General features: G+C 36.1%; 2 protein-coding genes across 2 annotated transcripts; one reads left to right on the top strand and one right to left on the bottom strand.

Moving 5' to 3' along the window:
* Window positions 1-5,003: 5,003 nt before the first annotated feature.
* dnaja2a (DnaJ heat shock protein family (Hsp40) member A2a) lies at window positions 5,004-12,394 on the top strand. The gene is made up of 9 exons (XM_051115297.1): window positions 5,004-5,168; window positions 6,061-6,120; window positions 7,229-7,455; window positions 7,679-7,759; window positions 8,002-8,135; window positions 8,242-8,438; window positions 10,821-10,965; window positions 11,058-11,185; window positions 11,533-12,394. The coding sequence occupies exons 1-9, from the start codon at window positions 5,091-5,093 to the stop codon at window positions 11,716-11,718; spliced, it is 1,236 nt and encodes a 411-aa protein (XP_050971254.1). The 5' UTR covers window positions 5,004-5,090; the 3' UTR covers window positions 11,719-12,394.
* A 1,728-nt stretch (window positions 12,395-14,122) lies between these two features.
* On the bottom strand, window positions 14,123-26,191 carry gpt2 (glutamic pyruvate transaminase (alanine aminotransferase) 2). The gene is made up of 12 exons (XM_051115261.1): window positions 26,081-26,191; window positions 25,573-25,915; window positions 23,226-23,315; window positions 21,605-21,713; window positions 21,238-21,368; window positions 20,888-21,131; window positions 20,212-20,291; window positions 19,089-19,225; window positions 18,444-18,618; window positions 18,107-18,262; window positions 16,781-16,893; window positions 14,123-15,277 (listed from the first exon to the last, which is right to left on the bottom strand). Exons 1-12 carry the CDS (start codon window positions 26,092-26,094, stop codon window positions 15,178-15,180), a joined length of 1,692 nt encoding a protein of 563 aa, XP_050971218.1. The 5' UTR covers window positions 26,095-26,191; the 3' UTR covers window positions 14,123-15,177.
* Window positions 26,192-26,285: the final 94 nt, after the last annotated feature.

The raw sequence follows: 26,285 nt of genomic DNA on the forward strand, positions 1-26,285 counted from the left end.
TACCATATCTAATATTACCAAGGTTACACAAACACGAACTTGATTTATATATTTTGCCATTGGTTTTTCAGAATCGCTTTTTAGCTTTTAAGCAAATTCCCTGTGTGCACTTATCATTATATCGCAGTGGCCATTAAAGACCACAGCACATATGTTATATGTTCTTTAACCTATAATCATACCATTTTGGAGATTCAACCAATCCATTACAGGCTATAGATAAAGTGTGGAAAATTGTAAATGATGCTCACACCTTTTGTATAGAAATTATTCTTTTTGTTGTTAAATAAGTAAAAATAAGCAGGAATATATTTTCTAACCAATATATGTTGTATATCAAATTATAATTGCGCTTCCATTTTAGTCATAACATGAATAATTGTAAAGATGTTGATGTGAGAGATGTCCAATTACATTTTAATAAAATTACACCACCTGAAGTATATTTGAACGATGTATGATGTGCAAAAATAACAGCATGCATATTCCCTCTTATTTCTATTAGAGCCTACTTTACTTTTTTCTTCAGTCAGCCTAAGCTCACCAGTAATAATATTTTATTATTGTCATTACTGGACACGTCTACACGCTAAGAACTTGCCTTGCTTTCATCTTCACTGTCATTTCATTTTCTGTTCACTTATTTTCCTTTAGTCCTCTCCCAGCGTCCATCTCACTGATCTGTCATGTTGAATTAGACTATGGGAGCACTCAAGGCCTCATACGTCTTGAAAAGGACAGACGCAGTGCAGGTCACAGCCTCCATGAGACCCCGAGGCCCGGCCACCCTAGGTGATTGTCACTGAGGTTAAAGTCAGTATGAATTTTGAAAATGAAAAGTGCCCCCATTTGTTTTCACAATACAAGGTTCTGGTTCAATTGTGAATGATTCATTGTATGGTGAATGGGTCACAGCATATTATTCCAAAGAAAAAAGATGTTGGTCTTCATCGTAATGATCAGTTCACAACACACAAAGGTAATATTTTGCACACTAAGGTATAATATGGAACCCAAGAACCTTTTTTATTAAAGTGAGTGTGTGTGTATATATATCACACAAGTGTGTCTGTGATTCATCTCACAGCCCAACGTGTTGACAGTGACTTCCAATGAAAACAAGCAGGAAAATATCCATAAGAAGTTTACAGCCAGATCATGAGAGTCACTTTAGAAACAAGATACACGTTTTAAACCATTTATAAATAAATCAAATAAATAAATTCACTGTGTAATTCAACAGTTTTTTTTTAAATCCTCACACTTTATTCCAGCCTGAAAAAAAGCCTGTCTCTTCATTTGACACACTTGAGCACATTTTACTCTGTTTATGTAAATCTCTGGTGTCTATTTCTCAGACGTTTTGTAAAAGCTTGTCAGACATGGCAACAGTAACCGAGCTTAGTGAAAAGTCAAATCCCTTTCCTGACTCATGATAGCCCACCTGCAACTACACTTACAAATAACATTATGTTCCTTAGTCCACCCAAATACACCCACCAACCCTGTTTTATGCTGTTTTTTTATAACCGGAGAGAAACAGCCCAATACATTATTGATAAATATCAGGAAGTAAGAGGTGTGCTTTTGTCCAACATATCTCCACGAGAGTTACAGACAACTAGTTGTCTACAGTGGTTCTTGTACATCCAGTACTGGTCAATCAAACTTGCTCTAAAAATCGGCAGTGGCTCCTGAAGGTATACAGCTTAAGGTGGGCATTGAAACACCATGTTTTGGGCTGCTTGTCTGCTGCTGCTGCTACGGTCATTTGCTGCCATCACGTGGTGATTTTGGGTAAATTGACACTTTATTCTGTTAAAGGTGATTTGGGCACAGTGTAGGAGCACAGCAAATGGATGAGCTTCACTGGCTCGTGAGTGTGCTGGATGATAAATAATGTACTGCGGGGTAAAGAGTAAAGAGGTTAAGGGGACGGTATAATAACAATATATATACAATACAATCCAAAAACTAACGTTCTGTTCACGGCAACAAAACCTTCCTGGCTAACCAAAACAAACCTTAACAAAATAACGTTTTGAGAACCAAACACTAATGTTCTAATCTCCGTTAAGTAAACTTTCATAGCTAACCAAAAATAAAAATCCAACCAACTAAACAAACAAACAAAAAACATAAAAATATAGTTCTGGGAATCAAAAACTGACGTTCTGAGAATCAAAAATTGTTAGCTGGGCTTAATGACAGTCATCTTCATTTGAGCATAATTGACTGCTACCTTCCACTGTCTATTACGAAAAGTCAAAGTATCTCAATGGATGTCGGTTAAAATCAAATCATACTTATTATGCCGATATTTCTGTAATAGCTGCTGGAAGAAAAGAGAAAATACAAATCCACCCTGGAATGTATATGGCCAGGGTAGACTATATAACTGAGATGTTGTTCCATGGATTGTTTAGGGTTAAGTAGGGGAGAGTGAGGTTAGTTGACCCCCTATACTCCCTATATCTTAGCAACTGTACACTTTTACTGTCATATGTATTTTGGAATCTCACATGGGAAGAGTGGAAGGCACCCATTTACTTTAAAAACTTTTTTTTGGGGCTTGTCAGTGTAAAATTGTAGTATAACAGATGTAATGGCTGTTACATCAAAGCAAATTTATCCAGGTCTAGTAATATTTATGATGCATAAAGCTGATTTAGCAACATGTAAAACTTTGCAAATCATTTAGTTAAATATTAGCTTGAATTGGTAGGCTAGCTATTTTTTTTTTTTTTTTTTTTCAAAATGCCAGTTATCGGACAAAGTAAACCAAATGTAGTGGTGTAAGCCAGCACTTTAACTGTGTACATGTGCGCCAAATCCTTCTCTGAGAACCAGAAGATGTTTTTCACCACATTATAATCGCTTTCCACCTGTAGTGTCTAATGGCCTGTTTGACATTGCATAAAGCATACTAAAATGTTTATTAGGTTGAGTAACATTTATTCCTTCATTCTAGTTAAGTTTTTTTTACTTAATTTTACTCAACAAACTCTCTCTTTAGTCTGTTTTTGGGAAGGTTAAAACTTTGGTGTTCAACATATTGTTTCAGAAATGCAAAAAACTAAGGACTGAAAATGAAATATTGTTTAATTGGTTTTATTTTAAGTTAGTTTTAAGAAAAGAACTATGACTTTTTGTAAAATTAATTTTGATTATTAAATTGATTTTTAAAAGAGGTAAATCATCTTTAAAAATTTGCATGGTTTTGAATCTGATTCAGTCAGATAGTCAGTTTAAACCCAGATGGTTCATCTTACCCACTGACTCAGGTCAACCTCCCCCTAACCTGGGGCAAACTGAGCCGTGGGAACACTTTTTATTATAAGAAGCCATCATTTTAGAACCGGTTGTCCTAGATAGATTCAGATTATTTAAAATGATAAAAATGCTGAAATTTCTTTAGATACTTTCATTGTACCTCTGCCTCATTTTCCCTTATCTTGAGGACCACATAAGTAAAAAATGGCTCACCTTTACCCCACTCTCCCATAATAGTTTTACTGTTTAAATTTAATGGGAAATGACTAACAGGTGAAGAAAGCACATCGTGTGTGCTAAAAATTAGCCTAAAATGCATCATAATAAGGTTAATTAGGGGTAATAAAGGTCCATTTACAAAAGCACAAACATTAACATAAAAAAAAAATAATTACAGTAGTCTATTCACAGTTTGTCAAAATGAAAACATTAAATGCAATCAGAAAATACTAAATATGTATTCAATATAGTTATTTATAAGTCAGAACTTTCTTATTAGAATTTACTGTTTTGAACTGTGTTGCTATTTGCAATGGTTCCTGTTTATTATTTTTCATAGTCTTGATGTATCAAAAGCACTTGGGTCAGTTTGACATTTTTGAACATTTTGACCCTTGAAACCCATATACATTTATGAAACCCACAACCATTACAAAAAAACAAACAAAAAACGAACTAAAAATGTATTTTCACTTTTCAGTTTGTACAAAGTATAACGTGAGATTTCAGTATTGTTTGACCACTGGCCTGTATGACATTTCAGAAATCAGGTCATCTTATTTTCAGTGTTGGGGAAAGTTACTTTTAAAAGTAATGCATTACAATTTTGCGTTACTCCTTGAAAAAAGTAACTAATTACGTTACATAGTTACGTTTAACTTTTGACATCTGGACAGGGCTCGCTTCTTTGTTTTTAATATAAAACAATTCTAATGTAAAAGCCCTTTTACACCAAAAGTGAAATGAATTCACCTCAGGCTGAAAGAAAAGCACATTTATGCAGGGGATCACTCTTCAGCTATTAAAAAAAAAAAAATGAAGCACAAATGTTAGTTTATCTAAAGTCATTTTTGCTTATTAGTATGGTTGAATTGCATCATCAAAGGTCAGCAGCAAAGACACTGGTTAATAAAATGGGATTAAATACATAAAGGATATTTGGAGTTTTTTTAACATATTTAATCATTGCAGGGTTGCGTCATATTCTGAGTTTGCATTTCACTGTTTTTACTCATTTTGAGGAATACTGAATCTGAGGAATACGTCACTTTCACTTTTTTGTGAGTGAGATGAATTAATGCATGTTTACATTTAATCTAAAATACAGTAATACATGATACTGTAAATACAGTATCATGTTTACTTCTAACTTCCTGACAGACTTGTCAATCAATAAATGGGAGAAGAAAGTAACTCAGATATTTTCTTAGAAATTCAAAAGTAATGCGTTACTTTACTAGTTACTTGAAAAAAGTAATATTATTACGTTATTCGCGTTACTTGTAATGCGTTACCCTGAACACTGTTTATTTTATACACTAAAGCATATTTGACAGCATTCGGAGTTGTGTATGTATGCACACGAAAAAGTTGTATATATTACGTAAAACACCTTCTTATTAAATTATTTTAGCTGTACTCGTCAAAAGAAAGTTGCTGATTGTTAATATGAAGGATGTGTGCCATTTTTCCATCGCGATGACATGTGCTAGTGCTATGAGAGGAGGCGCGTGTGGAGAGGTTAAAGTTGACGCTTCCGGCCGGTGTCTCTCTTCAGCTCTCCGCTTCCCGCAGACAGTCCTTCACTCCGCACAGCCATGTCCAACGTCGCTGATACCAAACTATACGACATTCTCGGGGTCTCCCCATCGGCCTCCGAAAACGAACTGAAGAAGGTACGGGTTCATATGTCTTGACTTTAATTTCGGTGCTCGTTAGCGCAGTTTGAGAGAGTGAATCGACTGATTTTTGTGTGTGAATCAGGAAGAGAGAGGAGGATTAGCACTGAGCTAAAGCTGAGTTTGGCCTAGTGACTATAGTTACCAGATCGTCGGACAAAACCGGCGAGATGGAGTGTTGTTGTGGGATTTTATCAAGCATATCTGCTGTGTCTTTACATATTCATTTACTCGTGTATGTGTTTGACTTATGTCTTGGACTTGAACAATAAACGCAGTCATCTTGTGTATCTTCCTGTGTATGTTAGCGGCTGAAAACACAGTTAGCATCAGCTCAACCGTGTGGCCGGTGTGTAGGCCTTGACGCGGGGCTTTTCCCTTTACATGTGTGTCATAATACTAAAAAGGTCACATGTACAACGCATCTGAACCAGTTTAAAACTAAACTGACACGTATGATAGACCTGTGGATATTTTGTCTATACTTTGTTGTTCACATTTAGCAATGCTAGGTGTTTAGCGTGAGGGGTTTCTACTCCGGCGTAAACCACAACGAGTCTCTGTTTGATAACTCCTCAAACTTATTAATTATCTGTTCAGTGACGAGCGAAAGTATGGCTCACTAGCTTCTAGCTAAGTTGGCTGTTTTGTGTTAAGATTAGTTGCGCTGTTCAAGGCCGCTTGATTTCATGACGCACAAACAAACTCCCTGAGAGTCCTTCTCAAATCATGTTAAAATCTCTAGAGATATTTGCTGGAATATTCGGGCAGGTGTGACTCGTTTGACTTTAACGCATGCTCGTTTGGTTAAAACAATGTTGGAAATGTTGTGGAACGTTTTGTTTGAATGCTCTCTGAAGTGAAACTAACATTCTAAAACCTATTTCAGGCTTATCGGAAATTAGCAAAGGAATACCACCCTGACAAAAACCCAAATGCTGGAGACAAAGTAAGACTTTAAAATTTTCTTTTTCCAAATATCGAGCTCAAGACATGTATTAAGTTAAAACAAGTATGTTGTGAAGAGATTTATAACTTTGTACACATGCGAGTTAAAGTGTCCCTGGACCACAAAACCAGTCATAAGGGTCTGTTTTTATACACCATGAGATTTATACATCATCTGAAAGCTGAGTAAATAAGAATATGAGGGTGCAAAAACATCAAAATATTGATAAAATCATCTTCTAAAAAAATCAAATAAAGTTCTTAGCCATGCATATTACTAATAAAAAAAAAAAATTACTTTAAGTTTACTTTGGAAAATCTTAATATCCTAATGACTTTTGGCATAAAAGAAAAATCAATAATTTTGACCCATACAAGGCATTGTTGGCTATTGCTATAAAGTTAACCGTGCTACTTACGGCTGGTTTTGTGGTCTAGGGTCACGTATGTAAAATTTTATGACTATGTGCTTTTAAAGTGTTAGTTGTCAGTTAAAGTGTTATGAAAGATAGTTAAACTGAAAATTTTTCTTTTACTCACCCTTCCAAAATAAGATTTTCTTTTATCTTCAAAACACTAATATATTTTTAAGTAAGCCTGAAAGCTTTCTGTCTCTCCTTTTAAAGTCAGTTCCACCAAAACTGATGCTTCCTATAGTTCATAACTGGGTTGCAGAAGTAATCCATATAAATCAAGTGGTTTAACCCAAGTGTTTTTTAAAGACACACAATCACTGTATATGTTGAGCAGGTTTAATTTAGGCTTTTATTTGCATATAAATATCAGTTGTTGAACATGCATGTTAAATTGACACTCAAACATGCTTGATGCACAAGAACAAACCTCATAAAACTGCTATTATTATTATTTTATTTTTTTTTTAAACTTTGTTTTTAAACTTTTTGAAGTGTCAGTTTTGGTGGACTGGAAACTTTCAGGTTTCATTAAAATGTCTTTTGTATTTCAAAGTTAAATAAATTTTATTAATCTAGAACAATATGAGGATGAGTAAGTTACAATTTTCTTTTCTGGTGAATCCTTTTAGTGCAGTAATACATATTTCCGTAATGCCTTTTTAAATATTTCATCTCTTTTTCCTCCCTTTTCAGTTTAAAGAGATTAGCTTTGCATATGAAGTACTAACTAACCCAGAGAAGAGGGACTTGTACGACCGTTATGGGGAACAAGGTCTGCGAGAAGGTGGCTGTGGAGGAGGTGGGATGGATGACATCTTTTCCCATATCTTTGGCGGTGGTCTCTTCGGCTTCATGGGTGGACAGGGTCGGAGCAGGAACGGAGGGCGGCGGAGAGGGGAAGATATGGTCCACCCCCTTAAGTAAGTAAAATCACAAAGCTTCCACTTTTAAAGAAATGTCTAGAAATTAGGTCACTTTGACCTCTTTTCTGTTTCCTCATCCTCTCACTGTTGCAAAGCACATGTATAACAACATGTGCTTAAGAAGCCTTATTTGGGGTTACATCATAATATTCTGGAATATTCTGAAAGAGCTTACTCACTTTTTTTTCTTTTTTTTTTTTTTTTTTCCCCCCCCCCATAGGGTGTCTCTTGAAGACTTGTACAATGGAAAAACAACCAAATTACAGCTGAGCAAGAATGTTCTGTGTAGCACTTGTAATGGGTGAGTAATATTTGTATTAATTTTTGGGTGTTTTCACATCAATTAAGGAAAAAGAGCTCTCTCATGATGTGCATCTCACTTACTTTCTTTCCCACCACACCCTTTTATGAGTGTTATTTAATTGTTAAATCCATCTGAGCTAAATGGAACACAAAGGCTTTAAAGTTTGAAACTTTCCTCTGGCTTAAGTCTGCATGTGCTGAAGTATTGGTGAAACTGAATCTGTTTTTCTGCCTATGCAGTCAAGGCGGGAAGTCTGGTGCAGTCCAGAAGTGCACAGCCTGTAGGGGGCGTGGTATGCGCATTATGATCAGACAGCTGGCCCCTGGCATGGTCCAACAGATGCAGTCAGTGTGCACTGACTGTAATGGTGAAGGTAAAGGGCTCCGATCTGAATGTACTTTGACATTTACTGAGCTATGAATGTCGGCCAGGATGTTCATGTGGAGGAAAGCTTTGCTGATGGCTTATTTGTGATCCAGGTGAGGTGATCAGTGAGAAGGACCGCTGCAAAAAGTGTGAGGGGAAGAAGGTGGTCAAAGAGGTGAAGATTCTGGAAGTGCACGTGGATAAAGGTATGAAGCACGGACAGAAGATCACCTTTGGCGGAGAGGCTGACCAGGCACCTGGATTAGAACCTGGAGACATTGTTCTGGTTCTGCAGGAAAAGGAACATGAGGTATGTCAGGGTTCAATTTCAAGTTCAGAAGCGGTTATGATCGTCATGTTTAGTTAAATCAGAAGCTTCTGAGATTAAATTATCAGGGGTTTTTTTCCATATCTGGGCAAAAGCCAAAAGAATAGTTTACCAAAAATAAAATTTATCATTTACTCACCTCATGTCATTCTAAAGCTGTATATTCTGGCAATCACAGTTGAAGGTCCCCATTGACTTCCATAGTATTTCTTTCCTTACTACGGAAGTCAATGGGGACCTTCAACTGTGATTGCCAGCATTCTTCAAAATATCTTATGTTAAACATAAGAAAACTTATGGTTTTGAATGACTTGAGAGTGAGTAAATGACAATTTTCATTCGTGTGAACTATCCCTTATCCTTTATAATAACTTAAGATTATTACAAATTTATCAGAGACTTAATTTAACCATAATTGGCTACTATTAGTATTATACAATTTTGTCCATGTTAAAATGTAAAACGTTCGAATTCATTTTAGTTTCTTTTACCATTTCTATTGTAACTATTTTGTCATGTTATAAAAGTACATTAACAATAATATGAGGAAAACGCTTCCATGTACAAGTACAGTAATAGCTTTGTTTTTATATACTCTCATTACCGATCAATTTTAAAGTTTTTGTTTTTGTTTTTTTTTTTTTTTTTTTTTTTTTTTTTTTTTCCTTCGTGAAAAGTAATGTACAACGGAGCTAAAGTCGCACTTTAATAAAAAATGTGTTTTTCACTGCCCCCAAAATTCAGAAAAAAATGTTTGTATTGAACATTTATGTTCTTTATTTTGTTTAAAAATCTTATGAATGCATGAGGTGGTTTGGGGGACTTTTACTCCACATATGGGCTAAAAGTCTTGTACTATTTGTTGGGCAAAAGGCACATAGTATTGATATAAATACAGCTTATGTATAAGTTAATACTTGTTCAAAAGTCACTTTAGCAAAGTTTGTACTATTTTCAGCTTATTTTGATAAAACAATGAATTTGTTCAATAAATATGCTGTCATTAAAATGGTAATATAAAAAAAAAACCCAGAAACAATTTAAAAAAGTAAAGATTCTGAGAGAATTGAAGGAGATCCAATAATTTAATATAGATTTACAGAAGGAACAACAAATTATATTTTTATATGATATGATTAATATGATGTTTTTAAATATGGTTTCATTGTTGTGTTGTGTCAACAAATGGAAAAGTCAGCCATCTATTAATTGGGTTAATTATTGTGCCTTCAGCCCCTACAGCTGGGGCACATTTTACCACACGTACCATACATTTACATATTCTTATTTAAAAACTGTTGCTTTTAATTACCTTAAACAAAACTGAAGATAATTTAAGACCTTTGTCACAAAATGTACTGAATAATTTTAGCGATTCTCATTTGCTACTGTAAACACAGAATCAACTTTGCGCTGCTGCCCATGTCAAGAATCGACCAAATTTGCACATCTTGAAAAGCGAATGTTTTGGAATGTGCTATGCTACATTTGTTTTCCATCTAGTGGTTTACAGAAAAATAAGAAAGGCACCATTTAGACCAGGGCTCCTTTAGCCCCATTGTACCTTACTTTTTTTTTTTTTTTTTTTTTTGTTTATTTATTTTTCTCTAAGGCACAACTATAATGTCATTTTTTTTTTTTTGTTTTTTTTTTTGTTTTGTTTTTTCATTGAGAAACCCCAAGAAACCCCAAAACAGGCAATTACATGTTTTACCTCTAGCAAACAGACATGTAACTATATTCATTCATGTTTAGTAATTCTAAAATTCAGAGTATAAATGTGCAATATACCCAGCTTGGGTTCAAAAGGTATCTTTTTAATAACTTAACTTTTATTTTTAAAGGGTGAGTTAACAGTTGGAACATAATTGTATAAATAGTAGACTGAACAGGTTAATAACTAATATATTCTACATAGCCAGTGTGAAATAATATTGTTAATTGTGTGTTGTTTTTTTTTGTTAACTAGCTTTGTGAGATATATTCAAAACGTATGTAAAAGTTGAAAAAGTTAGCCAGGCGGTTTAGAACTCAAGCAGCCTAAAGACTCAAAATTAAACGAAAAAGTTTAATTACCAGTAAGTAACAGAATTTGTTCTGTCGTGCTGTGATTCAGCCATACAGATAATCTGGCTTTAGATCTTCTGGCCTCTTGACTGCTGAGCTGCTGCGGGAATGTAAAGCAGATTGCAGTGACAGCGTGTCATGAACATGCTGCTTTACAGGTTCTAAACCCACCCTTTCAAGCCTTTAAGTGAAGCAAGAGTCATGACTGATATGGGATACCACTGAAACATCAGCGTTTTTGTTTATATATGTTGAGTAATCTGTTCAGTAAAGCTAAAGCTTTTAAACTTTCAACAGACGTACAGAAGAGAAGGCAACGACTTGTACATGACCCATAAGATTGGCCTTGTTGAAGCACTTTGTGGTTTCCATTTCACATTGAAACACTTAGATGGCAGACAGATTGTGGTGAAATACCCAGCTGGCAAAGTCATTGAGCCAGGTGAGTCCTCTCAAAGCAAATTTTGTATTGCCTGAGTTTGAAATGAGTTGTAGACTTTGTTTAAAAAAAAAAAAAATGTTGTCTCTTTACAGGTTCAGTCAGAGTTGTCAGAGGAGAGGGCATGCCACAGTACCGTAACCCATTCGAGAAGGGTGACCTGTTCATCAAGTTTGATGTGCAGTTCCCAGACAACAACTGGTTAAGCCCAGAGAAGCTGACGGTAAGATCAAACATGCATTTGGAGTTATTTAAGAATATTATGAATGCACTACTACGTTTACGCTCAGTAAAATTTTTTTATATATATATATATATATATATATATATATATATATATATATATATTTTTTTTTTTTTTTTTTTTTTTTTTATATATATTTTTTTTTTTATTGTAAATTTGCAATATTACTTTTATTTATTTATTTCTTTCCCCTGTATTTTTGGTTAAATGCAGCCTTGATGAGCATAAGAGACTTGCTGATCTATTTAGAGATTTTCTCTAAACCAAAGCACAATTCCCTAATATGTCTTTTTTTTTTTTTTTTTTTTTTTTTTTTTTTAAATCAGGAGTTGGAGGATTTACTGCCTACACGAGCAGATCCACCTGTCATCTCTGGAGACGCAGAGGAAGTGGACCTGCAGGAATTTGTAAGCCAGAGCTCTTCTGGTGGTCACCGCCGTGAGGCGTACAACGACAGCTCGGATGAAGAAGGAGGGCATCATGGTCCTGGCGTGCAGTGTGCCCATCAGTAAACCCGACTGCAGCAAATATTTTGTCCGGCTCCAAAAGTGGGGGTTAAAAAAAATGTTCTAGTTGCACAACAAACAGGTGTGTTTATAATCTGATTCAGGGCTGCCTTAAATGAGAATTACATACAGCCATTCCTGACCACCTGATTCCCTTGTAGTAAACGCACAGATGATCCCGCATCTAGTAAGTCTTTCTCGCCCCTCCTCCTCTCCCTATGGCCCTCTAGAGGCAACCCCACTTCAGAGAGAAAAGGGTAATTGCTACGTACTCTGTGTGTAACTTACATTTGTTTTTGTTGTTCTCATTAGTATTCATTATTTTAAATCTAACCATAAAATGCAGTTTTGGCCCTGGACTTGAGACTCTTTTTGGTTGTTGTTGGAGAGCAGTGACCAAATGGAAGAGGAGTTGAGAGATCATCAAAAGCAAAATAGTAATGCCACCTTGGGACTTTATCACCAATCCATTTTTAGGTTTTGTATCTGTGCGCAATTTTTACCACTTTTATTTTATTTGTAGATTTTTCTTTTCTTTTCTTTTTGGAATTTTAAAAATTGGATCCAGAGACTATAACATGTATAAAATAAGTGATTGTCATTTAAGCTTTGTATCAGCTGCTGTCACCGTTTGAGTGTGTTTTATGTTTTGAAATAGTTGAAATAAAATCAGTTGCCTATATTTGTCAGCAATCCAGGTGCATGTTGAACATTTTGGTCCCTTTACTGTTTGAAAGCGAGAGAGGCATCGTGCATAATGAAAAGCGTGGAGGAAAAAGCACCTTTATTATAGGCCTATATCTTCTGTGAAAAGTTTGAGTTGTTGAATAAAATGTCCTTCAATATCTCCTCAACATAAACAAAGTCTTTGCTTTATTTGGTGCTTCAGTCACTGCTTGGTAGTTACTTGACACTAGTTTTAGTGCCATGCCAGCTTTGAAGTTTAGGAAACACCTGTGACCTAAAAGTGTAGAAAGGGTCTTGATTGCCTGGGACTTCGACGCAGGGTTGCCAGGGTTTCACAAAAAACCCCGCCCAATTGCGTTTCGAGTTGAATAATCGCGCTCCGGGGGATAAAATACTTTTTTTTTTTTTTTGCCCGGGTTCCCCTGGTAAATTTGCATTTCAGGGGCTAAATATGACGTTATTGGGGTCCCTTCATCCCGCGGACATCAAAATCTATCCGCGGCAGCAGTGTAAATGCCCGGTCCCAAGTACTGCTCAAAACCGCGGACTTGGCAACACTGCTTCGACGTGCCTTTACCTCAAACTTCCTGTGCTGAATTTAAATGTTCTGTGGATTTTAATCGTTGAGCACTTCAATTGGCTGCAAAGAACACCAGAGGGCAGCAAGTCCCAATATTACACTGTTAACTATAACTTTATCTGGGACAGTCTCCAGCTGCTTTTAATTTACACAAAGTTTTAACAATGCATAGCTTTTTACTTGTGTTTTAAAATATTTTTTATTCAAATGTGCTTGCAGTCTACCTAACAGAAGTGACATTTGAAGACAATGCTAAAAATATCCTTAGTTTGGTAACCATAGGACAAATACACTGAAAAAAAGAAAGACAATACAAATGCAAAGCAGTTTAACAGTCTTCATAAGTTTTAATTCATTTGAAAATACTATATACAGTGTTAACATCGGGCCAATTTCCAAAAATCTGTAAACAAAAAATACATAAGCTTTTAAAAAAAAATTCAATATAACCAGCTACTAATGCATGTATGGAAAACTCAGTTCATTTAAAGCTCACAGGCAAGAATAAAGGCACCTCATATGAAGTGATAGAGTTCAAAGGATGCAAGAAGGCATTAACAATATTTATTCACTGTTAATGGCGTTGATATGAAAAATGAAATGTCAGAAACGGAGATTTATAACTGAATTGACTTTGGCACAAATATCTCTTAATGGCAAATATATTTATTTTGTAAACACAACCAGCTGTCTGAAAAGAACAGGGCTGCACCACAAAGCTGTTTTTACTTGCTAGCTCACATTTATTTGTGCCAGCCCTGGCTTTTAGATACCACAAAAGTGGGTTGGTTTTTACCAGTATTCATCGACATAACTTGCACTACATGGCTAACCTGCTCTGTAGCAGGTTTTGTTCTGAGTAAGTGACCTCAAACGACCTCAAAAGATTATTTATAATATATTTATTTATAATGTATAAAGAAATAATTATACACTTTATAAGATTATAAAAAGCTTTGTTTCAGTCACTGTGGAACTGTATATTCTATTAACTACACAAATGAATTGTTACACTTCCACTGATGGTGGAACTTTTATTCTTGCTGTGGAAATTAAATTCTTAATATTTTGCATAAATGTTCTCCTAATCTTAGGCAAGTGAATATTAGTTTCACAGCATGTGACTGGCTGTTTGCTTTTGGGGGGGGCGGGGGGTGGTCACAATTTCATCTGCATGTGTATATAGCCATGCATGAATTTAGGATCATTCAAGTCTGAGCTGACAGATAAAGTTGATGATCAACAAAGGCTGATTGGATTAGATTTGTTTTATCAACGTGAAACCAATCCTTTAACCCAGAGTTTGTTCAGTTAGCGTCATGGTACAGGTCCCAGTACTGATTCAAACAGCATTATGTTTAATAGTTCAAAATGACTTGCAACAAAACCAGAAGAAATAAAATACATCAGTAAACAATTACAAGCCAGCACTTTCTCCACCCATGCTCATCTGGCCTTGGAAACGTACAGGGTCAGAGACACAAAAATCATTACCTTAGGCACAATCTTCAACAGAAGCCTAACTTGTGACTAATCTTGTAATTTTGTAAGATAAAATGTTTATGTACATTGCATGGCAATGAGTGCAACTAAGGATGAGGACAAACAAACATTAAAAGAGTCCCTCCTTGTAAACTTCCCAACACCATCCACGCTCCCCCCTTTACCACCAAAGTAAAAAAAGAAAGCTAAATTTGCATAAGCCAAATGGTTTTGAATAGTTCACATTAGGTGCTACAAAACAGTTTCAACTGAGCTGTTTTCAAGTGAGTGACGTGTCAATCTTCAAAATTTAGTTCCTGGTTTGGGAAGTTGTTAATAAATAATCTTTGTAACTGAATCTCATGTATGATAGAGAGTGTCTATTTACCATGCACCCTGCTGTAGAAATACTGATTTAAAAGCAAATGTAATACAAGAAAAAAATGACAATGACAATGAACCGTGAAAAATAACTGAAATATTCAAGAATAGTGTTATATGTCTGACTTAATTTGCTAACTCACCCAGAAACCATTTCCCGAAAATATTAGTAAACAAGGCTGTAATTCAGATTACATCATTAAATCCTGTCTAAAATTAGAATTTAAAAAAAAAATGTAACAAGATACTTAACACTTCCTTTACAGTTTAAATAAACAGGTGGTGTGTTAAGTAGCGCTGGACTCGCCAGCTTGTGTTTTGCAAATCATGTCATCTCACTCCAGAGCAGAGTACTCTTTCAGGAAACTGATGTGGAAATCTTGCACTTTGCCAAGAAGTACCTTCAGCTTCTCTATGGATGGCAGGATTGTCATTCTGAAACAAAAACAAACCAAAATTAAAAAAAACAAAAAAAACAAATAGCACTAAGAGGTTAATGGCACAGTAGAAATGAGTCAGTCGTTAGAGATTTTGGACTGTCGTCTCTATCGCAGTTACACGGTCAATGGACGTTGCTGTGCTACATGGTCACTAAAACTCATCATTTGCACATGTTTGCACAAGCATTGTGGTTTTAAAACAAGTGATTTTAAGACATTGAAATGCAATCTGCAGCAAAAGAGAACTACATTTGCTGACGTGCGCTGTCTGAGAGACGGTGCTCGTAGAGCACGGGAGTATCGTGGAGTAACAGTGTTATTTCTGCCGCTTTATAGGCCTTGAACGATTAAATATGCACACTTGTATGTGTTAAAAATGCCTATCTTTGCAAGTATCCTTGTAAACAGTAATGTAATTTAGGACTTGAGTGAAAGCAAACAGCTGAGAAAGAAAACACATGTGCAACAGTATATTGGATCTGGGCAAGTCTTAAAGTGACAACAGTCTGATTTTCCTGCTGTCCGTCATTCATGTTAATCAAACAACAAAATGTGAAAATCTCTCACTGCTCTTATCCAAATCACTTGTAACTTTAATAACTAGAAATATATTTAATTTACACAGTAAAGAATATACATTTGTGTGTTTTTATACATTTGAGTATACAAATTTCTTATTTATTTGCTCTCCTGTAGTTATTTTTGTCCTGTTGCTTGTAATTTGTTTTTTTTGTTTTTTTTTAAGGCTAGTATGAGTTTTTTTTTTTTTTTTTTTTATGTATATTGACACTGGTGAAATTATTTTAAGCAAAAACAACTATATTATGATTAGTGCTGTCAGACGGTTAATTGCAATTATTGACATCCCAAAGAAAAGTTTTTGTTGACATATGTGTATACGGTGTATATTTATTACATATATTTAGAAAGAATTTGTATATATTTCCATGTATATATTTATATTCATATAATGTTATATACAAATATTTTTAATATATAAATGTTTTTCTTAAATATATCCTGTATATATTAATAAAACGTGTGTGTATTTATAAATAATAAATACACACTGTGCACACACAGTATGTAAACAAAAAAACTTTTATTTTGGATGCGATTAATCACGATTAATTATTTGACAGCAATAACTTGGATATATATTGTTACTTTTAAATAAAATTACTCGTATCGTAATATAAGAATTTTTTCATATCGCCCACCCCAATATCACAATATTTTGACTAGTAAGAGGAATCATTCTTGGTTTTCTGAGCCGTTTTATTTATCTGGCTCAAAAACACCACATAATGGGACATGTGCATGTTCAGTGTAACTTTCCTGTGGTGTCAGAAAGATTATTCATATGGCATTTCAGCTCAGGCCAAAAACATAAACAAAAAAAAAACAAAACAAAAAAGTGCCCAAAACCAAATATGGCAGTTTTCAAATCATGTTTTTCCAGGAGGTCAAACATTTGAATTTGTTTGATCAAGTTTACCTGAAATGATATGTCCCATCTTTCTGCCCAAATCCACTTCCAGGTACAACGCAGATTCCAGTCTCCTCCAGCAACCTCAAGCAGTACAGCATATCTGGCTGCATTCCTAGAGCCTGCCGAACCAAATCACAGGAAAATTTTAAGACACACAGCCTCAGTGACATCTCAGACTTTGCATTTCTGACATTTCTCACGTAAGTTAGTCATTTTTGTCTGTTTAAAGGGCACCCATTATGCAAAATTCACTTTTACATACTTTGGACATAAATGTGTGTTGGCAGTGTGTGAATACAACCACCCTACAATTATAAAAATCTACCGACTCCTTATTTTTCTAAACCCCAATAAATATTATTAGGTATGCGGTTTTGATTCTCCAAGCAATGTGACATCACATTGTTTAAGCCCGGGGCCAGGGCCCCAGTACTGCATTGCCATAGTTTCCACCCTCATCAGTTGTAATGGGTGTAAGACTGAAGATAAGAGTCTTCATTTTCTCCCAACATCTGAACCACTGAAGACAGAGCAGATTACTATAATTTTTGATGGTAATGTGCTTCAAAATCTACATAAATACGTTCATGTCGGCACAAATAATGTCACTCCAGACTGCTTTGTAAATGTCATGCCGTTAAAGTGCTTAGAAAACGTTAACTGTATTTGTGTACGTTATCAAAGTATTTTAAGTGATCAGCACTGTGCTGTCCATTTGGTGGCACTAGAAAACAAGTCCTTTCTGCACTGTCAAGTCGGTTGCACACCTCTTTTTTTTTTTTTTAAAAGCCCCAAAAATGACATCTTCCAGATTTTATAATAAATGATCTGTGAGGCATTTTGAGCTGAAACTTCACAGACACATTCTGGGGACACACAAGACCAATTTTACATCTTGTAAAAAGAAGCATAATAGGGGCCCTTTAAGTTTATAGGTTTTAAGTAAATGAGTAACTTCTCAAGTGGAAACAAAGCAAAAGTTACTATTATTTGTAGCACACTACCATTCTGCAAGCAATTATTCATTCAATTCTTTTATAAACAAGTTTATAAGGAAATGAATGTACGTAATATTTATATAATTCTTAACCAGCGTAACATTTATACAGTTGGATTTACTTAGCAATTTAAGTAAGATTACTGGACAAAATGTCCTGAACTAGTACTATGGGTACACCCTTTCTAATCAGATAACTAATAAATCATTGGTGATGAAAGGATTCATGCACAGTTTACTGTGAACAATGTGGAGTGCCATAGAAACTAGCAGACAAAAGCAAAAAAACAACTTCCACCACAGAGTTCAAGTTCTGCTGAAGTATGAGCACTTGCCTTGGCTTCCTCCACTGCCTTAGGAGGGATAAAGATTCGAGGGAAGGCGTACATGGCCCCTTGTACAGGATTACATTTGATTCCTGGAACTGCATTTAGGATCTGCTCAGTTAGTTTAGCTTTTTCTGCTAGAGCACCCAGCACTGATGATTTCTCCTGAAAGAGATAAGACAAACACAATCACGCCCAGTCAAACCCAAACATGAAAATTCTTCAGGGCTGTTTACGCAATAACAGGAAGCGTAGCATTTAAAGGTTTATATAAAGGAAACCATGATAACTGAGTTACTGTCAGTATCAGTACATAATGTGCTGTACACTAGATTAGACGACTAACCTGGTGGAACTGTTTGAACGAGTGCTCGTCTGGTTGGGGAGGGTTGACAATCACATCCATTGCAGCCTGGCCAGCCAAGGGGGGACACAAACGAACTGATAAAAGCTTGACTAATTGGGCCTTGACCTCAGGATCCATGTTGATCACCTCCATATATCCACCCCTAAAACCACACCTGTGGAAGGACACGAACACGTCACATGAGTTCTCAGAACTGTAGGACAAGGTTGCCATGTTCTTTAGCCAAAACATAAATATTTGAGGTTCTCTCAAATCAAGTCAGGCCACATTCCACATAAAGTATCAGAGGAATCTTTTGGTCTTTTGAACAACCCATCACAGTTGGAGGAATGGGTTTCAACAATTATGCCTTAGGCCTGCTCATTGGGCTGCTATTAAAACTTCACCAGTTCAAGATGTCCTTACAAATGCCAACTTGACACTAAAGATGGTGGATATTTCTACATCGCATCTATTTAAAATCGTAAATTATAAAGCCAGACTATGTCTAAATATGTTTTGGGATACGTTGGTTATGTCATGTGAAAGTGTGTGAAGGGTCAGTGAAAGTTGATCTTAAGGAGGCCATCTCAAATGAATGCACATGCTGATCCCCAAAAAAGGTTCAAGAATAGAGATACTCACTCTCCCGTGTAGCCTTTGGAAGTAGAATGGAAGGAGGCGAGCTCCACACTGTTGAAGTACTCAGGACCCATCTCGTATAGCACCTTCTTGAAGGAGTGGAACTGACAGTCAGGTGCGTACACGTTGTCCTGATACACCTGCCAGCAATGATGCAACCCAACATTAAGTACATCATGGTCATGTGCACAACAGATGCATTAAATGAGAACAAGATTCAGGGAACAGTACACATACTGGTTCAAAAATCTGTACTTGGTACAGTTTTTTTAATGTTCTTAGAAGTCTTATGCTCATCAAGGCTGCATTTATTTGATGAAAAATACAATAAAAACTAAAATTGTTAAAAGGTATAGTTCACCCAAAAATTTGGTCATTAATTTCTCACTTTCATGTTGTTCCAAACCCATAAGACCTTCATTCATCTTCAGAACACAAATTAAAAACTGTGTTAAAATCTGGGAGCTTTCTGACCTCCATAGACAGTAATGTAACTGAAATGTTCCCAGGTCCAAAAACATAAACCACTGATGTCACATGTACTATTTTATTGATGTCCTGACTATGTTTCTGGGCCTAGGAATATTTTAGTTATATTGCCGTCTATGGAGGGACAGAAAGCTCACAGATTTCATTACAAATATCTTCATTTGTGTTCTGAAGATTGAAGTCTTACGGGTTTTGAAACAACATGAAGATAAGTAAGTATTAATGACAGAATTTTCATTTTACCTTTAATGTTATTACAATTTAAAATGACCATTCTCCATTTTAAAATATTTTTAAATTCCTGTAGCTCAATCAACAGAACATGGCACTAGCAACGTCAAGGTTATAGTATCAATTGCCAGGGAATGCATGAACTGATAAAGCATAAACCATAAATGCAATTTACGTCACTTTGGATAAAACTGACTGTACAAAATGAATAAATGTAAATCTAAAATGTCATGTATTCATATGATGTCAAAACTGATTTTCATCCAGCTTAAAAATAAATAAATAAATCTAATATACTGATTTGGTTCTCAAGAAACACTTCTTCCCATTATTATTGCTACTTAATAATTTTGTGGAAATCATACTTTCTTACTCAAATTGTAAATGCAAAACAGATTGTGATTACCTCATCTGACATGACAAAGAGATTCTCTTCATAGGCAAAGTGCAGGACTTCTTCAATGCATTTTTTACTTTGGACCTGACCTGTAAAGAGTTTAAAGGTATAGTTCATCTAAATATATACACATATACATATATACATACATATATATATATATATATATATATATACACACACACACACACATACATACATATATATATATATATATATAAATAAATGGAATTAATATGATCAAACCTAGCACAAAACTGTTTTGACATGCCATATTTTAATACAGTGATTCTCAATCTAAAGGGGCAAGAACACATTTTAGTCTCTTTTCCATCAATACTGATAAACAAAAACTTGATGACTCATTCTGCAATTCAGTGTCCAGCCCCTAAAAACATTTTATGTTCCATTAGCAATTTCCAGTACATTTTGATTAAATTCGTTTTTCTTCATTAACTTAAAGCGTTCATCTTCAGAAGACTTGGAATATTGCCTAGAAATCATATGGGAGTTATTTTAGATCCCATCAGTATCAGTCTCCACTCACGAGGGATCATGACTGGAAAAAGAACATGGGGTAAAAAGGGACATGCACTTTATTTCCAGGACGCCTGCTATTGGATCCAAACAAACACAAGGGCATTACGTTTCCCAGCACACAAAAATAGCTTTACAATACACCTACCAGTAGGGTTGCCAGGGTTAATGATGCAAATGACTCGCGGCTGGCAGTGCTGTTTGGCAGCCTGAAAAGCTCTGTGAAGTTCATTGATGTCCAGGGCCCAGCAGTTGTCTTCATCTAAGTAATAGTTGACCTGTACTGCATCCATCTCTGAGATTGCAGCGGAGTAAAGCGGGTATTGAGGAATGGGGATCATTACGCCAGTCCGAGAAGAATCTTTTCCAGACACCAGTAGCCGCAAAACGGTCTACAGAAACAAAAAAAAAAAAAAAAAAAAAAAAGTTTGTTTTTATTAGCAGTGCAGGCCAAGTAACCCATCAAGTCTGCTTGACTATAAATATCCAGTTACTTACCATAATGCCATCACTAGCCCCAGTGGTGAGGTAAATGTTTTCCCAGTCTGCAGGAACTCCATCTCTTTGCTCGATGTACGCGGCGATGTCTTTGCGGATGCACTCCACACCGGGGCTTGCACTATATGACCCTGTGACAGAAACACATGCGTTAGCACTCATAAACCACTTACTGCAGCAAAACACTGAATGGAAATGAGTGTTGCGATACAGGTCTATTGTTCCAGAGCTTCCTGAGAACTGCATTATCTGCAATAACAGGGGATCATGGATGACTTCCAATCACCACACTGTAAACTGTTTTGGATTTTGTTTTATATCACGGTCTTATCCAGTTTCAATAGCGCATCCACAAACACCCACACACCGAGACTGTGTCCCCCGCAGCCCTCCAGGATGCGCCTTGCTCTCCATTTCACATCCTCTGGGAAACTGGGGCTGTCCATCAGCTCAGGAAACATGCAGAGAGCCACCACCTGCACAAATGTACACACACAGATAAAACACTCTTATTTGTCTGTAAACATGAGTGCAATATTAGATTTAAGAGCACACAGATCAAGGGTCTCTATGCACACCTACTCTATGCACTGCAGTCAATGATACAATTATTCAAAACAATAAACTGCATTTCTTTCAGATTCTGGCAATATTTCTCTATGTATTGTGCTGCAAGTATAACATTCCAGTTGGACGGGGGGAAACAGCAATTTGAGCTGAACCTTTGTTCCCAAACATAACAGGGTCTGGGCCAGATGGCTGGTGCAGCCCAGTCCCTCCCAAAGTTTACAAGCCATAACAACCATACACGTCAAAGACAACTTTCCACTGACACGAGCTGAAGAATCAAATGGCCAGAAGCTATGACCATCACGCAAGCATGCAAAGCTGTGTTCTGTTGGCTCTCAATAAAATTTATTTCATAAGCTGCAGAGTCTTAGGCCATCACAAAAGCTTTTGTTCTGCTCATAATAAAAGGTTAGATCAACTTTGACTAAACTAGGCCAAACATAAGAGACTGTCTTCCACTGGAATTTGCAGTGTGTTCCAAAACTGTGAGTGGTTAACAAAAGCTTCTTTTCTTTCATGCCATACCACATTGAGCACAAACTGGACTCCTCATTAACCTGAATAAACCTTTGTCATTTATTTTGTTTGTAAGTTCTATGTTGTTTTTACTGTCTAAATGGGATGAAGAATCTGTTATGTGGTTTAATGAGCAATGCACAATTAAAAAAAAAAAAAGTAAACAGTAAACAGCTCAGGGAAATCAAACTTGCATGCTGCAAAAAAGGGAAACAGTATGCAATTGTTTGGATTGGATTTTGCGATGCAAGCACTAAATTTAAAACAAAAATGGTGGTGGTTGTACGCAAGCTTAAGGGTGGAGGGTTTAAAGGGATAGTTCACCCAAAAACGACAATTACAAACAAAATAGTCCATGTGACATCAGCGGTTCAACTGTAATTTTATGAAGCTACAAGGTACATTCCATAATAAAGGGAGAGGGAAGTTGTTATTTTAAGTTTTTAGTGCAAAAAAGTTACGGATGAACCACTGATGTCACAAGGACTATTTTGTTGATGTTCTCGGTACCTTTCTGTGCCTTGAACGTGATAGGACCCTTGCTGTTTATAGAGGGTCAGAAAGCTCGGATTTCATCAAAAATATCTTAAATTGGGTTTCTGAAGATGAACAAAGGTCTTACGGGTTTGGAATGACATGAGGGTGAGTAACTAATGACAGAACTTCAATTTTTGGGTTTAAATGGACTTAATGATTGGTCATTCATGTCCTACATACGTCACCTAAGAAAAGTCTGTTGTCTTACTGGACGATTGAGGTGACGTGTTGAATTGTTCACAATCAGATCTATGATTTGGAAAATCGATGAGGCTAACATTCATTTTTATGGTAATTCTAATAGCAAAATAACATAATTCAAGATAAAGTTATGAGACTAGAATAATTTGTGCAGTTCTGGTTACCTGTCTGAGGAAGGTGATTGGCTGTTGTCCCATTGCATGTGCATCACCGATGTTGGCTTTAATGACTTCAGAGAACGGTTTTGTACCACCCTATAAGAAAGTAAGAGAAGTGTCCATTATGTGAACAATGCCACAAGTCTTGCCCAGAATCCACACTGCAAAGTATTAAATAGACCTGTCCTCACTTGCACCAGAAAGATGTAGGGAATAGATTATGTATACCAGTACTGCAAGCAGATTTGCCAAGCAGATTAGGACTGCACGATTGTGACAAAAATCATAATTGTCGATTATTACCTTGAAATTGTATGCTGTTTTGAATAGTTTTATATCATTGTTTGAAGCACTGCATGCCACATTTTTATATATAGTTTATTCTTTAAATATATAAAAAAGTAAAAATGGAAAAATTAAAACAATGGAAAAAAAAAAACAAAAACCTTAAGATAACCTGTAGGAAAAACACCCCCACCCCAACACACCCCACTTCTTAAGCAAGCAGAATAATACAAGTGATTTTTTATTTGTTTTTTGTTTTTTTAATATAATTGCGCCTTTAAAACGATTACATAATTGCAGCATCTGTAATTATAATCACAATTAAAAATTTGATTCATTTTGCAGCCCTAAAGCAGATATTTGTCTGGACACGCATTATTAGTTTTGGTCACGAAAATCGGGTGTATCGGCTATGTTACATTTGCATTAATCTAATGTTGTTAAATCAGGCCAAGTATCATGACCTACTACAGACTTAAATCATAACTCTCCTGTCACTTTCAATGACAGGAACATTGATTTTTACATCACTGTAGTCTGTTTGTGAACATTCTGTACCATCTAGTCACAAGATAAGGGCATGGCACATCACAAAGTTCATTCAGGGTCTCATTATGAGTTGAGGAAACTATCAGGGTCTGAAGGGGATCATGCCCTTGTCAAAAGTCTAGAAGGCACCTGTTCAATGGCTATAAATAAAGCTCCCTTCCTAAGTGCTCATCTGTCACTGCTGAGCATGCAAGCTCAAAGATACTTCTATGTCATGGTGAAGAGAGTTAGATAACATTACCGCTGAATGGACAGCTTCACAGAAATCAGGCACCTTTGTTGCACTGCTTTGATAATAGCACTGCAAGTAGGTCAGAAAGTGGACTGAGTGTTGTTCCTTTCAAAGCAACCTACATGGACAATAAGGAAGGAAAGGGAAAAAGCAAAGATGTGCCACTAAAAGGCATGCAGGGCAGATCATTTTGCTTACTACATCATTACTTACAACCACTAAGCACATCTGGCATGAAAAGCAGTATACCCTGTTGGTGGAAAGACTTACCTAAATTATCCAGACACAATCCCTCACAATCTTAAAGAAACAACTAAAAACTCATCTCTTCTGTGATCATATAATTGCTCATAAATAAATAAATAAAATATTTTACAAATCTTCACTTTTTGAATTATCTTATTATCCCTGATCCCTTCCTGTCCTAGCTTTTTCCGTTTTAAACTATGACTGAAACCCTGTATAACAGACACTCTTCGTGTTTATTGGCATCTTATAATAAACCATGTTGTTGTATTCCTTAACTGTAAGTCGCTTTGGATAAAAGCGTCTGCCAAATGAATAAATGTAAATTTATATCCCTAAAGGGAAGCCCTCACATCTATTCAGAAATTAGCATAAAAGTAATATTACAGCAAGTTTGAATACGTCTTGTTTAAGGTATTCAAGTATTTCTTGTTTTCATCTTAAAATGAAGCTTTAATCCATTTAATGCCACCAGCAACTTTTGTGACTAGAACTTACTTTAAGTTGTATTTTACATAGTGTTGTCAACTCTAATTGAAAGGGCACAGTGTTTTGATTTCATAACAGCATTTCAACATAATCAGAGCGGTTTCCAGCTTAACCCTTTGAACAATGTTACTTGTCAAAACTTTAGAAATTGAAGCATGTTAAAAAGTATATTAATGCAACAACCATATTTGATAAATGTAATATTTACAGTACACTATTTATTATGAATGGCTTTATTATTACTAAACATGCCAGTGACCATTTGTCATTAAAGAGAAACAAGTATGTTTGACTTTATTGTTTGCAACTTTCTACTGTATCTATTAGTGCAATTTTGTACTGTATTCTAGCACTGGTTACAGCTGTGAACAGAAATAAAACATATATTCAAACTTTTTTTGTTTTTTTTTGAAGAAAAGGCGTGTTTGTTTAATTAGTGTGTCCAAATTCAAACATTTACAAACGTGTAACTTCGTTCCGTGCTGCTGTACTCAAGTGCATGAAAGCGTAAAACGGTTAAATATTTAAACAATCCATTAAACATCTTCTCACCTCCTCCATGTATCTCTCAATCTCTCCGGCTTTGATGACGATGGGTCCTCTCACGGCGTACTCCACAGCTTTTACCTGCGGGTTCAGGGTCTCCATAGTCAGTGTCCTCTCCCGCATCTTTCCGTTAAGGCGCTCAGTAGCCACTTTAGCCTCGGCGGTGATAAAGCGCATCTGGCCATACTTCTCCACGGGCGGACCTTGAGACTTGTGTCGTACCCCAGTAAAAGATGTCAGTGTTAAGGGGCTACACTGATCAAGAGCTCCGGCGATCAGTGACCGAGCTGCCAGTGACTGCAGGCGATACATATTGGCACAGTGAGGAAGTCGAGTTTGTCTGAGGAACCTGTCAAAAGCCCGGAACAAGGATGCTCGTGAAAAAAAACGCAACTGTAAAGATACCGTCTTTCTAACCGCCAGTTAAGGCAAAGGATAAAACTAACAAAAAGCTAATTCACTTAAGAAAATGTTTCTTCTGTACGAGCCCAAACCGCATTATCAAATACTTAACCGTAACACGCTCATCAGAGAATCATCTCATCATCGCCTACTATCATCCACCCGCCAATCTTTATGCTCTTACTCAGCGGGCTCATGTTTCTGTTTAGAATGGGGATTGTAGTTCTAATGCTGCCGCTTGATCAACTCTCACCGTTTACTGCGTTTACAATAAAACTACACTTCCCAGCGCTGTAGGAGATACCGCAGCCGGTGGG

This window comes from Labeo rohita, chromosome 7 (genome assembly GCF_022985175.1).
Source record: "Labeo rohita strain BAU-BD-2019 chromosome 7, IGBB_LRoh.1.0, whole genome shotgun sequence".
Lineage (NCBI taxonomy): Eukaryota > Metazoa > Chordata > Actinopteri > Cypriniformes > Cyprinidae > Labeo > Labeo rohita.

Bases quoted from the DNA above. Each gene is read 5' to 3' on its own strand.
- dnaja2a (XM_051115297.1), top strand. From the start codon at position 5,091: ATGTCCAACGTCGCTGATACCAAACTATACGACATTCTCGGGGTCTCC. The intron at 5,169-6,060 runs GTACGGGTTCAT...AACCTATTTCAG, and splicing joins CCGAAAACGAACTGAAGAAG to GCTTATCGGAAATTAGCAAA. The intron at 10,966-11,057 runs GTGAGTCCTCTC...GTCTCTTTACAG, and splicing joins TGGCAAAGTCATTGAGCCAG to GTTCAGTCAGAGTTGTCAGA.
- gpt2 (XM_051115261.1), bottom strand. The intron at 23,316-25,572 runs GTGAGAAGATGT...ACTTTCTTATAG, and splicing joins TTGAGAGATACATGGAGGAG to GGTGGTACAAAACCGTTCTC. The intron at 21,714-23,225 runs GTAACCAGAACT...ACATTTGTGCAG, and splicing joins CAATCACCTTCCTCAGACAG to GTGGTGGCTCTCTGCATGTT.